Consider the following 13,243-nt stretch of genomic DNA (forward strand, 5'->3'; position numbering starts at 1 on the left):
GCGAGGGGGCAGGAGAGACAGCAGTGCTGGGGGCCTGAAAAGTATCTGTCCCTGCTGTACTATTCCCAGGCAACCTCTCTAAAAAATCAGTGGCAATCGTATCCATGCAAAAGCAATGCAAAGGCCATCAGAGCTTAGTCTGCCATCACTCTTCCCAAGTCCTAGTGCCTTCCGATGTCCCCTGGAACTGATGTCTTGGGTTTTTCTAGTATTTATCTTCCAGCCCCCTTCCCTGTCTGCTGCTCAACATTACGGACCTCTTCAGATGGGAAGGGCGCTGCCAGGAGAGGCAGTGGCTGTTTTCGATTTAGTGGGGCTTTTATTTGTTAAACAGAAGCCAAATATAGCCCCTGCCTCCTCCTGCAAGCTGACAAGGAGATGTCTTCATAGAAAGGTGGGCTCTTCCCATCATGCTATCAGATCCTTTTCTGCACGGTTACCAGTTCCCAGGAACCAGTACGGAGAGGCAAGGAAGAGAAGACTTCCAGATTTGTGGCATTAGGAGCTCAGAGATGACAAAGGAGAATTCCTGCATGCATGGATTTGCAAAGAGCATGGGTAGCATGTCCTCACCTCCAAGGTAGCTGGGGCAAGGACTGGAGTGTGGCAGGAGACACTGCAAACTCACCTGGAAACTAACACTAGTAGATGACTTTCTGCTTAGAGAAAGGTGTAAGGAGAGTACCATGGTATTTGCACAACCTCAGGCACCAGCACTGGCTTTAGAGACCAGGCAACATGCTCCTTTCCCCCTCCTGTCACACTGCTATGGAAGACTTTTAGCTCTAGACACAAGGGTACGTCCCTGTTGCCTACTCCATCCTTCTTGCCACTGTCTGCTTCAGGAGGTACCACATTTCAGAAAATGGAGCCACATGAAGACCACACTGGTCACAATCTGAGACAACATGGAGAGAACTTGAAAAGAAACAAGTGGGGTCAACATGCAGACAGATCTGGGGTGGGGATGACTCTTTTGAGGAGGGGCTGATATGTAACCTTCTGGAGAGGGGAGGCAAGGTGGGAAGAGGTGAGGAGAAATGGGGAGACATATGCCGGACAAGATCCGGTCAGCAAACAGCATCAACAGCAACAAACAACGGCAGGTGGGATGCAAACACTGAGTTGTCATGGAAACAGAACAAGACAATTAATTCAAACCGAGGCTAATCACAAAGAAATAAAACTGAACTAAAAGAGAAAGGAAAAAAAAAATAAAAAGGAAGAACAAACCAGAATTTAATAACTGAAAAGCATCATTTGATGTATGGTGGAGCACTGAGAATCGGAGTCTGAAGGGAACAGACTGCTGCCGTCTGCGTGGTCTTGGGCAGGGAAGGGAAGAGATCCACTCACAAAACACAAGCTCGGGGCCACGGAGCCGGAGCCGTGCAGAGCACGCTCACAAACAACTGCGAAGCAACTCTCCCCACCCTCCTCACAGCACCCAGGGGTTTAGGTCAGCTTGGTGGGGGCTCAGGGCAGCATTAATTTTTGGCTGTTTTAATGGCATTTGTCCCACTTAACTAATGGGAAGCAACCAGCACATCTGGATGCCAGCCCAAAACAAGGCGCTTGCTGCGAAAAGGGACAATTTGGATTAGGGTTAGCGGCAGGTTAATGCAAGGCCAAATCAGGCAGTAGCACTTCTGCCGTGCATCCTGGTTTAAAAAAAGCTACACACTCCTGTGTGTGCACAAATATACAAACATCCACACACCAGTCTAGGATGTGAAAGTAACTCCAACATTAAACGCTGGAGAGCTCAGAGTGTCCCTAGATACATCCCTGCTATGGCTCAGGGCTGTGACAACTGCATTTACTGTAACAGGAAGTACTTATAGGGTTCGTCTCTGGATACCAAGAACCATCATGCTGCTGTTTATTTTAATTGCTGTACCACTCCGATTTGGCTGTTGACATGAGATCTGTCGAGCTGAGAATCTCTGGGTCAGTGTTTAGGTCAGGGCCTAGGAGGAGGAGAGCAGTGGTGGGAAGAAGGCTTGAAGTGCAGCTAGAGATTGAATCAAGAACAATTTCAGCTCTGGGTCCAGCTGGGTTTCACACATTGCAGCTGAGTGAAATTTTACATGTAAAAAATGCAGTGAAGAGATTCCTTCCATCTTGCTATCCAATACATTCAAAGGACCAGAAAGAAAAGAAGAACTGTCCTCTCTGGAAAGGAAAAGTTGGGATGGGGCCATCAGGGCTCAACTTTATAGACACTTATCTAATACTTTTACCCATTTCTGGTTTCAAGAAGCACCTTCCCTGAGTTTCAGGGAAGTCTGGTTCCATGACAGCTTTGTCAGACCTGTTTTACGAAGCCAACCTTGCATGCATACACATATGTGCATGCTCCATGTGCATGTGCAACATCTCCCAATATACACACACAAGCAGGCACACACAAACACACATTTTCAATGGCCAAAAAACTCTCAGGAGCTTTTTTCAAACAAGGATACAGCTTGTTATTGATAGAACCAGATTTTAGAACTGGAGCTGGACATCTGTGATGCAAGTCAAACTACTTCAATGCAGAGAAGCCATTTCTTAAGTGCAGTTAGTTATGAGTCTGTTTAATATTGTCTGTTGGGTAAGTATTTCAACAGGCAAATCTGCACCCCAAATTTGGCTCAACATAAGCTTCATTAGAAACGGAACAGATCCATAACTTTTCACACCCTTGTAAAGCCAATTGGTTTTGTTGCTGCTCACGGATGCAGAGATTAACCCAGTTTGTGTTCTGTGAGTGGCATTTTCGGTGCATTACTCTTTCCAACAAGAAGGTACCAATCAACATCAGTAAGGTTCCCCACCACCACCACTCAGTTAAAAAGAGAGCTGGGGTCCACAAGGTGAGAGATGTTTTTGAAAGGGACGGATTTACAGACCTGATCGGAAGAGACACTGGGAGATCCAGGGTTGACTTTTGCAACACCAGAATCCATCCTTAAAATGTGTTCCCAGGACGCTGCTAGTGAAAGAAATCTGAGGACCAACCAACCAGTTTGTGCTGAGGAAACCCACCGGTTCCACTTTTTAAGCCCCTTCCAGATTAGCTCAGGGAGAAAAATGTTGGAGAAGGAGCGAGGTGGGGAAAGGAGAACGTACTAGACAAGAACCCGTCACTTCAAACCCCGATTCACATTAAACCAACTAAAAGATAAACATATTTTATATCTTAAAGAATAAATTAATTGAAAAAGGAAACAAAAGAAAGTGAAGTGACTGGTTGAAAGCACCAAACAAAACCAAATGGTATTAAACATTTTGACACTCAGCAAGCTGCTGCTCCAAATGAGGTGAGAAGGCGGACATTATTGGCCATTTTGGTGAGACAGGAGTCATTCCGTCTTGCTCCAAAATGAGGAGAGGGTAGGGGAAAGGGTGCCAAAATAATGTGCAGCCTCTACATTATTAGTGAAGCTTAGATTACACCTGTCCTCCCCTCCCAAAAGGTGGTCCGTCCCTGCCCCCGTGCTGTCCGTGCAGCCGCCTCTGCCTTCTCCCTCTCCCATTCCAATTGCAAGTTCATTCCGCTGGGGCGAGACGCTGTTCGGGTTTGGATTTCCGACCTCCGTCCCTCCAGAGGACGAGATACTTCCCTCCTCATGCCCATCTCCTTCCTAATTTCCTTCACGGTAAATAAAAATAAATAAGTAAATAGGTAGATAAATAAAGAATGAGACCAAGGCTCGGATTTGGTCTGGAGGAAATCCATTACCTTCCCAATCATTGTTACTTTTCCACTTAAAAAAACACATTAGTTGAGTGACAGGCTGGCTGAACATCTCTGGTCTTTTGTAATTCTTTTTTTTTTTTTTTTTCTGTAGCTTTTTACAGGATTGAATATAAAATAATCTGAACCCAATTGTTTTTCGAGCAGCTCTGTAACATTAAACACAGGCTTTACTATTTTATTTTTGTGATTTTAATTTGACAAGGTGTAATCTAATTTTTTCCCCTAAAACAAAGAGAACAGCGATGCAAAAGGTGTAAGAGACACAGGCAGGCAGAGATTTCGAGATCAGTACAGCACAGTGTTCCTGCAAAGTGCCCTCTATAGAGAGATATTCATATATATACATATATATACAGTTTTGATTTTTTTTTTTGGGGGGGTGGCTTTTTGTATCCATTTCCATTTCCTGATACCCTTGAGAAATCCTTCTGCAGAAACACAGCAAAGTTGTTTGTTTGCTTGTTTGCTTTTAAACTAGAATTTCAGAGCTGAGGACACCCCAAACACGGACAGGGCGCTCCCCCACCCATGGAAGTGCTAACACGCTTCAAAATTGGCACAGAACTCTCCCTCCCTGAACTCCAGCGCCTGGAGAATGGCGCTACAGGGGCAGCTGTACAAACTAGTGGTGGTTCTGCCTCCCTCCTTTTCCATTAAAAGATTTATCAATGCTAGTCTAAAAAGGTATTAAAATCCCTACATTTTAAAATATCATTGTTTTGACCTTGTAGCTATTTGTTAAATCTATAGTGCAAGTGAAATTATTTCCTTCTAACCTCTAAATGGCATTGAAACCAAAAAGCTTAGCAACCATTCCACTTGCCTATTGAGGGATGGGCTGAGCAACCAGCAGCTCTGGTTTGATGGTCAAATTACACACGAGCCAAACTGAACCCAGGAGCAGGCTACAGACTAAATTATTTGTTAAATTAGTCACATTTTAATGTATTTTGAAGCTTTATTTCCTGAGGTCCTAGGCACACTATTTCTGCGTTTTCTATGGGTTTTATTTTAATTGATTTCAATTAGTTTTGCTATTACGTGTTTAGCCCTGGCTTGTTTTCATCTTCGGTCTCTCAATGAGTTGAGGTTTTCCAGAGAGCCTTGAAAAATATTTGAAATGTTCTCAGCAGGACCTGGGCTGCAGAACCTGATTCTGGGTGACTAAGCACTGCACTTGACTCCCGTAGCAGAAGAGGCAAGGCCTAAGCAGGCACAGCGAGTGCACTGTGCTGTTTTAAATGCCTGCTGCACCATTTAAAACTCCCTGGGCTTGAAAAGAGCAAAGCAACAAGAGGCTCGAGTGAAGGGGAAAAAGGATTATCCCTGCAGCACCACAACTGCTGCCTTTTGTAACTCCTGACGGGGCACCACTGTGTGAAATAGGGGAAAATTTTTAATTCTGGTAAATTCAACCATGACAATTTGCCCTGTACCAACAGCAGCAGCTCGGCATACTCAGAGGTTGCTAAAGCACAGCCCACACAGCTCTACGGTTCATTGTTCATTCTTCCTTTCCCTTTGTAATATGGAAGAGCACGCAGAGGCAGTCAGTCCTTACACACAGCGCTCTATCTTGAGCCAAGCAGCTGGTTATTTGGATCAAAAGAGAGCAATCGAGGTGGAAGTCTGAAGCTTTCAAAATTAAGAGAGCTACAAAGTGCTCCGTTTCAAGGGGGCAAAACAGCTGTGGCCCATCCTGGACAAGCAGACATATGCCCTCTCTGGGGCAAAGCCTGGACCCTGCACGCATTGACTCACTGATGGGTGGAGAAAAATACTGTCAGGTATGAGCGATTCAACCTGGTTTTATCCACCAAAGTGGAGTGAGGAGTAAGCATCGCAGCCCTTTTGGGCAAGATTCAAAGCCTCTTCAAAAGGGCAAAAACGTTTCCCCTGCCACCCTAGCTGAAAGAAGGCCATGCAGCTCTCTGCGTGGAAGCTATAAACTGACATTTGCTTTCTGATTAGCTGTGAGAAGTGCCAGGCTCTCAAACCAGCCTCCCCTCTGCTAAGCAAGTCCTTGCCGCTGTGCAAGGGGAGGCACGACGCTCTCAGACACCAGCAGTGAGACAGACATCTCTTGGTCCACGGGACTTGGAATCTGTCCTTTCCTGCAATCACTACGGGCCAGAAGTTTGATAGTATTTGTGTCCCTAGGGATACAGAGAAGCATCCAAAGACACTTTTGAAAGCCAGACGAGTTGTATAGCTCCCCCCAAAAATCAGCATCCCCACCTTAAGGTGTGCTGACTTCTCCAACAGAACTGTGTCTTTCTTTTCACTGACTACAGGTGGAATCTGGACAACTGGCTCAGACCAGAAACTTTCACACGCCCTAGGCTGGTGGCAGAATTCATCTTACCTACTTCTGATCTGCTTTTGTGGGTCTCCACAAAGATACTTCTGCATTTGACCTTGGAAATTCCCTGTTAGCAGACTCTCTGTTATTTTGGACCATGGCATGATCTGATCTGTAATAATACACAAGGCAAACCCTTAACCAATAATATCAAGGCCATGCCCATAACTTCTAGCAAACCATATGAGCTCTTTTAGCCAGGTATCAAGTCTCTATTTCCTTGCCCAGTGTCATTGCAGCCTATCAAGACTACATCCAATTTAGCTTTAGTTTACTGTTGTTGATATTATTATTATTTTTATTGGCTCTTATGGAAGAATTTAATCTTAAAACCTTCTCAGATCACAAGAGATTCTAGCAGCAGCAGTGCAGTTTGGACAGTTAGAAATACTTTATAAAAGGTAAAATAAACAAAGAAAAAACAATGGTGTATAAATCCCTTTTTAGTTGCACCTAAATCCTGAAACTCAAACTCCTATTCATGAAGGAAAATCCTGTAATTAGTAGTGATTATCACCTTTTAGTCCTAGGCAGGAGGGAGGTGGGATGGGAATACCTCATGTCAAATACTATTCCTTCTCTCTTGCTCTTTTTAAATAGAACAAGCCTTTTTTTTTTTTTTTTTCCCTTTAAATAGAGCATTGGGGCTGGGGGATGTATTTTGGCTATTGTTGGCATCAAAGTTAGAAGAGCCACAGCTGGCCGCTTCAGAAAGACATTATCAACAGTGCAGCATTTCGGAGTGGTACCCTTGTATCTAAGGGGAGAGGGGGAGAGACTTGAAAGGGGGAGGGGGGAATACCAGCACTGAGGGTCCGAGCACTGAAATCTCAGCATTTTAAGAAAAAGAGAAAGACAGACAGAGAGAAAGAGAGAGATAGAGAAAGAGAGAGACAGATACTGTGTCAATACTGCACTGGATTTCTCAAAAATCACACAGCTTTAATACCTGTACACTAGGAAAGCCACTCCTTTGGTAGATTATTGAGTAGTGAGGACTGATGGGCAGAGGGAAATGCATAAACAGGGAAAGGAAGGGCATTCAGTTCCGCAAAGGGCAAAAGCACCAAGCACCAATGGTACAACTAACACACTGCAAAAAACCCACCTGTTTACTATCCCATGTGGCTCACCCGCTCAGGATGCACACATGGGAGGCAACAGAAGCTTAATGGGGATAAACAGGGAGATGAGAAGAGGGAAAAGAGGCATTTTCAGCTAGAATGTAACTTGTCAGATTTCTTGTTGCTGTTCACAATAGAGATGCAGCTGCCAGATGTGTCCCAGCAGCCTCTTTTGTGTCTACCACTGCTGCACTTCTCCTTCCACGCTCCTTTAGAAAGGAGGGCTCTACCTCCTCTGGACCTGGCTGGTTTTTAAGGTGCCTGTAGCCAGGCAACAATGGTTCAGTGACAGGGAAGAAAGAGCGTAAACGGGGAGAGGCAGAGCCATGAGATCCAGGTACCCTTCTGCAGAGGGTGGCTGGCTGGCTGCCCTTCACTTCCGACACTGGAAGGACAAGGCACTCCCCTCCTGCGAGGGAATCTGCCAAGCTCTGCTGATGAGACCAGGCGCTGCCTGATGATGGGGCTCTCCACGCACACATGGGTGCTAAAGGAGAGACAACTGCGTGTGATTCAGTAACGCAGCAGGAAGCTTTCTGTCTCTACCCATCCCGGGCTGACAGATCAGCTCCCGCACGCAGCGAGTTCCGTATTACTGGAGGGAAATGGCCTGTTACCAGCGAGCGAGTTCTGCATTGCTAGGGAAGCCCTTCCGAGCAGGGATCAGGGTTTTTCTTTGTGTGCAGGATGTGGAACAAGAGCCACACCTCCAAGAAATACGTAAATAATTATGTGACCCAGGGTCTGCTCTAACTCTTGGAACAACACCCTGGCTTCTTACCATCTTTTCCACTTCCCAGATCCCTCCCTCCCCCCAGAACAAAGGCTCGTCCCAAATAGCAGGGCTTCCATGGACAGGCGTTAGAGCTGTGTGACTCCTTTCCTCCTGGAGGGATTGAGGAGTTCAGTTACCACCGGGTGGGCAGGAACACTGGCTTCTCACAATGCGTTTGGAATAAACTACAGCACAGCATAACCAATCAAAACTGAAACAGGAAATCAAGAGAAAGCAAAAAACCCAACAGAACAAAAAATTTGGAAAGTAAATCCACTTCAAATAAACCAGAATTGTAAAAAAAAAAAAATTATACATATTTATATATAGAAAAAATAATTCATAATTAATTTAAAAAGTGGCATGCAAAGAAGATTGTTACATTCTCCTATCATGCATCAGGCCCAATGTCCAAACGGCAAGGTAACCATGACGACAAAAAAGTGCAAGAACTCAGCAACATTACCAAAGGATGCATAGAGAGGCCCACAATGCAACTCAACTCATCTCTGCAAGACCCGGGAACGGGCGGGTCTCGCTCATCTTAAAGATTTCTTGCTTTTTCTCTTTTTTTTTTTTTTTTTTAAATTTTTTTATTTTTTTCTCTTAAGAATGTAAAAATGTGGGTAAAGAAAGTAAAAAAGAAAAAAACCACACCAACCTTCTCGTAGCTCTGAGGGATGTTAAGGGGGTTTGATGCGGAACACAATGACATGAGGAGAAGAGAAAAATAGGGGAAACACAGAGAGAGTAAAAAAAGGCCTTCTCAAGGCTGTCAGCTGCAAATTGATTGTTTTTTTTTCTCTTAACCAAAATAAAAAGAAAGGAAAAAAAATGAAGATAGTAACGACCCTCTTTCCTGCCTTCCTAACTTTCCCCCTCCCATCCAGCTAGGTACCTTTTGTTTGAGAACAACCAAGCTCGGTACAGAGGTCAGACTGTGAGCAATCCTAATTCAGAATCAGCACCCGGCAGAGGTGCCAACCCCAGAAAGGAGCTCTCACTTCTTTAAGTCCATCTGCTCTTTAGAGAAGGGGGAGTGGAACCTGTACCAGGCAGAGAAGACCCGATACAAAGGAGATCCCAAGCTGGAAATCCGCTCCCCCAGCCCGTGCTCCCACCAGCCCCCACACCCGGTTCTGCTTCCACTAACTCCACAATGGGACTGAATAAGGAAAAAGAAATAATTAGAAGAAGAACAGAAAAGCAAAACAAAACCAAAACATTTCCTTGTAATGTTAAAACTTACAACTCCTATCCCAGGTGTTCTATAGAGACAAGCATGTTATGGGAGAAACAAGTCAATTGGAAACACAAGAGTGTTCAAGACTCTTTTAAAACAAAAAACGGGAAGAAAAATGTGCATGAACCTTCCCTCCCACCAAAGCAAATCCATTTCAGAAATTTTTTACCTTTCCACGATATTAACACACAAGAAACAAGGAATTAAACAGCATGAAAAACACCCAAACCACAGGCCGAGCTTGCTTACACGGTGTTTTCTGCACTCTCTCGGCCGGCTAATGCTGGCTTTGTTTTTCAGGCAGGCCTCAGGTACACACAGGCTAACTTGGATAGAAAGAGGGCTATCCACCTGGAGCCGACGCTTAGCCAGGTGCGGAGACAAGCAACTCCATGGTTACAACCTTTGTCTCCTGGGTAGTTTCCGAGTGGCCAGAAAGGTAGAGGAAATTTAGAAATAAAATGAAAAATCCCCCCCATTTTTTCCTGTTTCTTTTTCTTTTTTTTTTTTTTTTTTTTTAAAAAAAAAAAGAACCCAAAACATTCCAGCTAAGCTGTCTGCAAAGGATTTAGCCCTGAATTAGTATCAGATCCAGATTTACATTCCCAAAAGAAGAATTTCGGGGCCCAAGTGACAGGGCAAATTTCAAACGCAATTTTCCAGCTGGCCACAAAAGGCTATTTAAAAATTTAGCTTGGAAACATTAAATTATTAAAAGCCTTCTCTCCATGTGCATGTGATTTAGTGAGCGTGAGACACGAGAGAGAGAGAAAGAGAGAGAGAAAGGAGTGCACACAGGAGCATGGCTCTGCATTTGACTGCAGAGTTAACGTGAGTGTAGGTGGGAGGCGCTTCCTCTGTCGATGGGATGGAAATGGGAACAGTTTGCTGGGATGTAACTTTTCTTTTTTCCTCCCAATAGTATTTTTCTTTTTTTTAAAAAAGCGAGAAGGACCAGCCCTGCTCTCTCATTACCAAAAGGGTTTTGCTGTGGAAAGATATTAAACCAAAGCTACACACAAAATATTACAGGTCAAAGAGATTAAAATAAAATAACAAAGAAAGCAGAAAGGCTATTGCCCCGCTGGGTGTGAGAACATCGAGGGGGCATCAAGCAGAAGCCAATCCCCCTGTCATCTGTTCCCCCTGCTACATGGGTGAAGGAATCTGTCACTGCGGCAGAGATGTCTGCTGGCCATCTCCAGCTTTCTGTGAGTCTGTGCCCACGGCCAGCGTTCATGCCCAAGGAACCAGTGACAAATTACTGCTGGCAAAGGAAAAACCAGCTGGGATTTAGGCGAGAAGTGAGAATGCACCCTCCTGTTGCAATCTGGAGAGATCCGGGGGACAGAGAGCTCAGTGGAGGGGGCTGAGAGGGTCCTCCCCTCCTCTCACACCCACACCAGTAGAACTGAGACCTTCCCACTTCCAGAGAGCAGGGATCCTTTGGGAGAAAATGGGATTATGGCCTCTTTGCAGCCAAAGCTGTTCGCTCCCCTCTGGGCTCTGCAGGCTGATGCTGGCAGATTCTTGGGGACGCTATTTTGGGTGACACTTGACTTCACGGTGGGTGCCACAGCCTTGTATTGCTGATTGCCGCTCTGCAACTCTGGCGTGGTAGCTGGAGCCACCAGCAATGGGGAGGAAGTCAGGGTGCACCAGGATCCCCGTGCAAGCTCAGCAGAGCACCGTAAGGATCCAACCGATTAACACCAGTGCTTCCCCTGTGCTGAGGGACAGGATCGAATCAAACAGCTGGGACAAAGGAAGGCCATGGGGAGGGAGATATTTGCCAGCGTTGTGAGCCGATGCGCTCCCTACCTCTCACGTAAAGGTTAGCAGGGGAGGAGTAGCGCACTCCGGCGCTGTTGCTGGCGACGCATTCATACTTCCCCTGGTCTGTCTCCTCGCTGCTTTCAATCTGCAGGCCACCTGGGAGGAGAGAAGAAGACCGCAGCAAAGACACGATCATCACCATTTTGTTTTGAAGAGAGAGCAATAGCGTCAAGTGTTTTGGTTTTTCCTCCCCCTGGGCTAACACACACCGGGGCACTGCCTGGGGGTCCTGGGCTATGAGCTCTGGAAGCACCAAGCCCTCTGCTGACATCAGCTAATGTCTGTGCTCGGCGTTACAGCTGGACACGTACCCATCAGGAAGAGAAAATTTAATACCCCCCTCTACACTAAGTGTTACTCTCGGTACTGAAATGATCAGCCAAAGTACCACCTTTGTGGCTTCTGCAATGCAGGCACTCTGCACCAGAACTCATGAAATCAACCTCAATAATCTATATTACTGTGATCTCCAGAAATCTATCAGAGGCAGTTGACTTTCCCTTGCTCGATTTGAAGCAGTCACCATAAAAGTGAAAGGCTTTGTCACCCAAATCCCTGGAGCATTTTTATCACCGGTGCCTTTGTTTTGTGCCTAAATACCTGATTCACAGGAAGCCCAGGGAGATAAGTCAGTGTGAAAAGCACCTGACTGGTAGGGAATGCTCCCAAGGGAAAACCCTGTAAATACTGCATGGGAACTTCAAAACTGCCTGTGTGGTTTACACCAACTGGGCCAAAAGGATTAAGGTTTTTCTTAAACCTGTACATTATTGCAGCCTACAAGAATATATCCAGAGCCCATACTAAACACATCCTGTAAGCAAACATGCAGAGATATGCAGCATGTAACTACATGGAAGAAAATTGCCTCATTTACCTCAGAAGGCTTCATCCCTGCAAAACTCCAGTTAAAATACATACTACATAAATAATTCAAGAGGCTATCAAATGTTTTATGTATTAGAAGTACACGATTATACTACAGATATGGACAGAGCTCACATGTGGTAAGACTCTTAACTCCCATCTCTGCAAAAAACCTAAATATGAAAACCAAATAATTCCATCTCAGTGCAGTATTATTGATAAAATCTCAAGTGAGAAAAGTGCAAATGATATCATTGTTGGTTGCAGATACAGCCTCTTCAGGAACGAAAAACCAACGTGTTCACATGAAGAGGACACGGAGCTCATGTTCCTCTGTGTGTGCATGGGTGAAAAAGGATGCTGCGTGGGAAGACGTGAGGCTGTGAGAGTATTTATGACAGGGATGGGGTGTGATAGTGCAACTCCTGCCAGCATCCACTGTGCCTGGTAGCTCCCAAAGGCAGAACAGACAGAACTAAAAAACAGAAAAACCCCACCCAAGCCACTAAACCAAACTGAATTCATTTCAAAAGAATCTGTGGGTATTTCAGCATAACAGGAGTTCGAAACCAAACAGACTGAAGCTTCACACTGAGACACCAGCTGAGCATATTTCATCCTGAATTACAGCTCGAGCATTCTCTGTCATTGGAAAGCTCTACTTTGGTGGAGAGCTGGTCAGTGAGTTTTGAAATTTCTGTTCGTTTGGACAAATCTGTGGGTTGCTTCCACTGGTTCCAGACAATTTTTTTGTGTGGCTCATGAGCATTGCTTATCTGAGCGTACACAAGGGGAGACGAAGCCACACTGCAGAGCAGCAACAGAAGCATGAACTGCAGGCAAGCAGCTTCACCAGGGGAATACGGACTCACCCCTTTCATCTTGACTACTGCAGCTTTGCTGGTGAATGCAATGGTAGAAATTATACTGTAGAGAGGTCAATGAGTTTTCAGCACTTGTCAGGAGCCAATAGAGATGATGTGTGAAAAAGTAAATCTCACCTACAGCACCTCCTGTTGCTTTTACCAGCAGAGAATTACGGACTTTTAAATTTGCCAGTGTAGATAAAAACAAAGCAGGGTCTTCCAAGAGGTGCACACAAAATTCCTGCTGATTTTCAATGACAGCTTGAGGTCTAGTATCTTTTTGGCTCCATTAAAGAGACAGTGCAGAAGCTACTTACCACAGGTATCTTTCCCAGAGAAACCTAAAGGTAAGAGAGTGGGGAGGAAGGGGAAGGAAGGCTCTGAAGCCGAACAAATGAGTACGCTGAGATGGTAAGTGCTGA

General features: G+C 45.2%; 1 protein-coding gene across 20 annotated transcripts in view; it reads right to left on the reverse strand.

Moving 5' to 3' along the window:
* PTPRS (protein tyrosine phosphatase receptor type S) overlaps positions 1-13,243 on the reverse strand; it is a 162,751-nt gene that overhangs the window by 50,212 nt on the left and 99,296 nt on the right. For all 20 annotated transcript variants that reach the window (XM_074851670.1, XM_074851671.1, XM_074851683.1 and 17 more), the window contains one exon: positions 11,074-11,184. In XM_074851670.1, the coding sequence (XP_074707771.1) occupies positions 11,074-11,184 (111 nt within the window). The remainder of the gene's footprint in view (positions 1-11,073; positions 11,185-13,243) is intronic.

The sequence above is a fragment of the Strix uralensis genome, chromosome 27, assembly GCF_047716275.1.
Source record: "Strix uralensis isolate ZFMK-TIS-50842 chromosome 27, bStrUra1, whole genome shotgun sequence".
In the NCBI taxonomy this organism is placed as follows: domain Eukaryota; kingdom Metazoa; phylum Chordata; class Aves; order Strigiformes; family Strigidae; genus Strix; species Strix uralensis.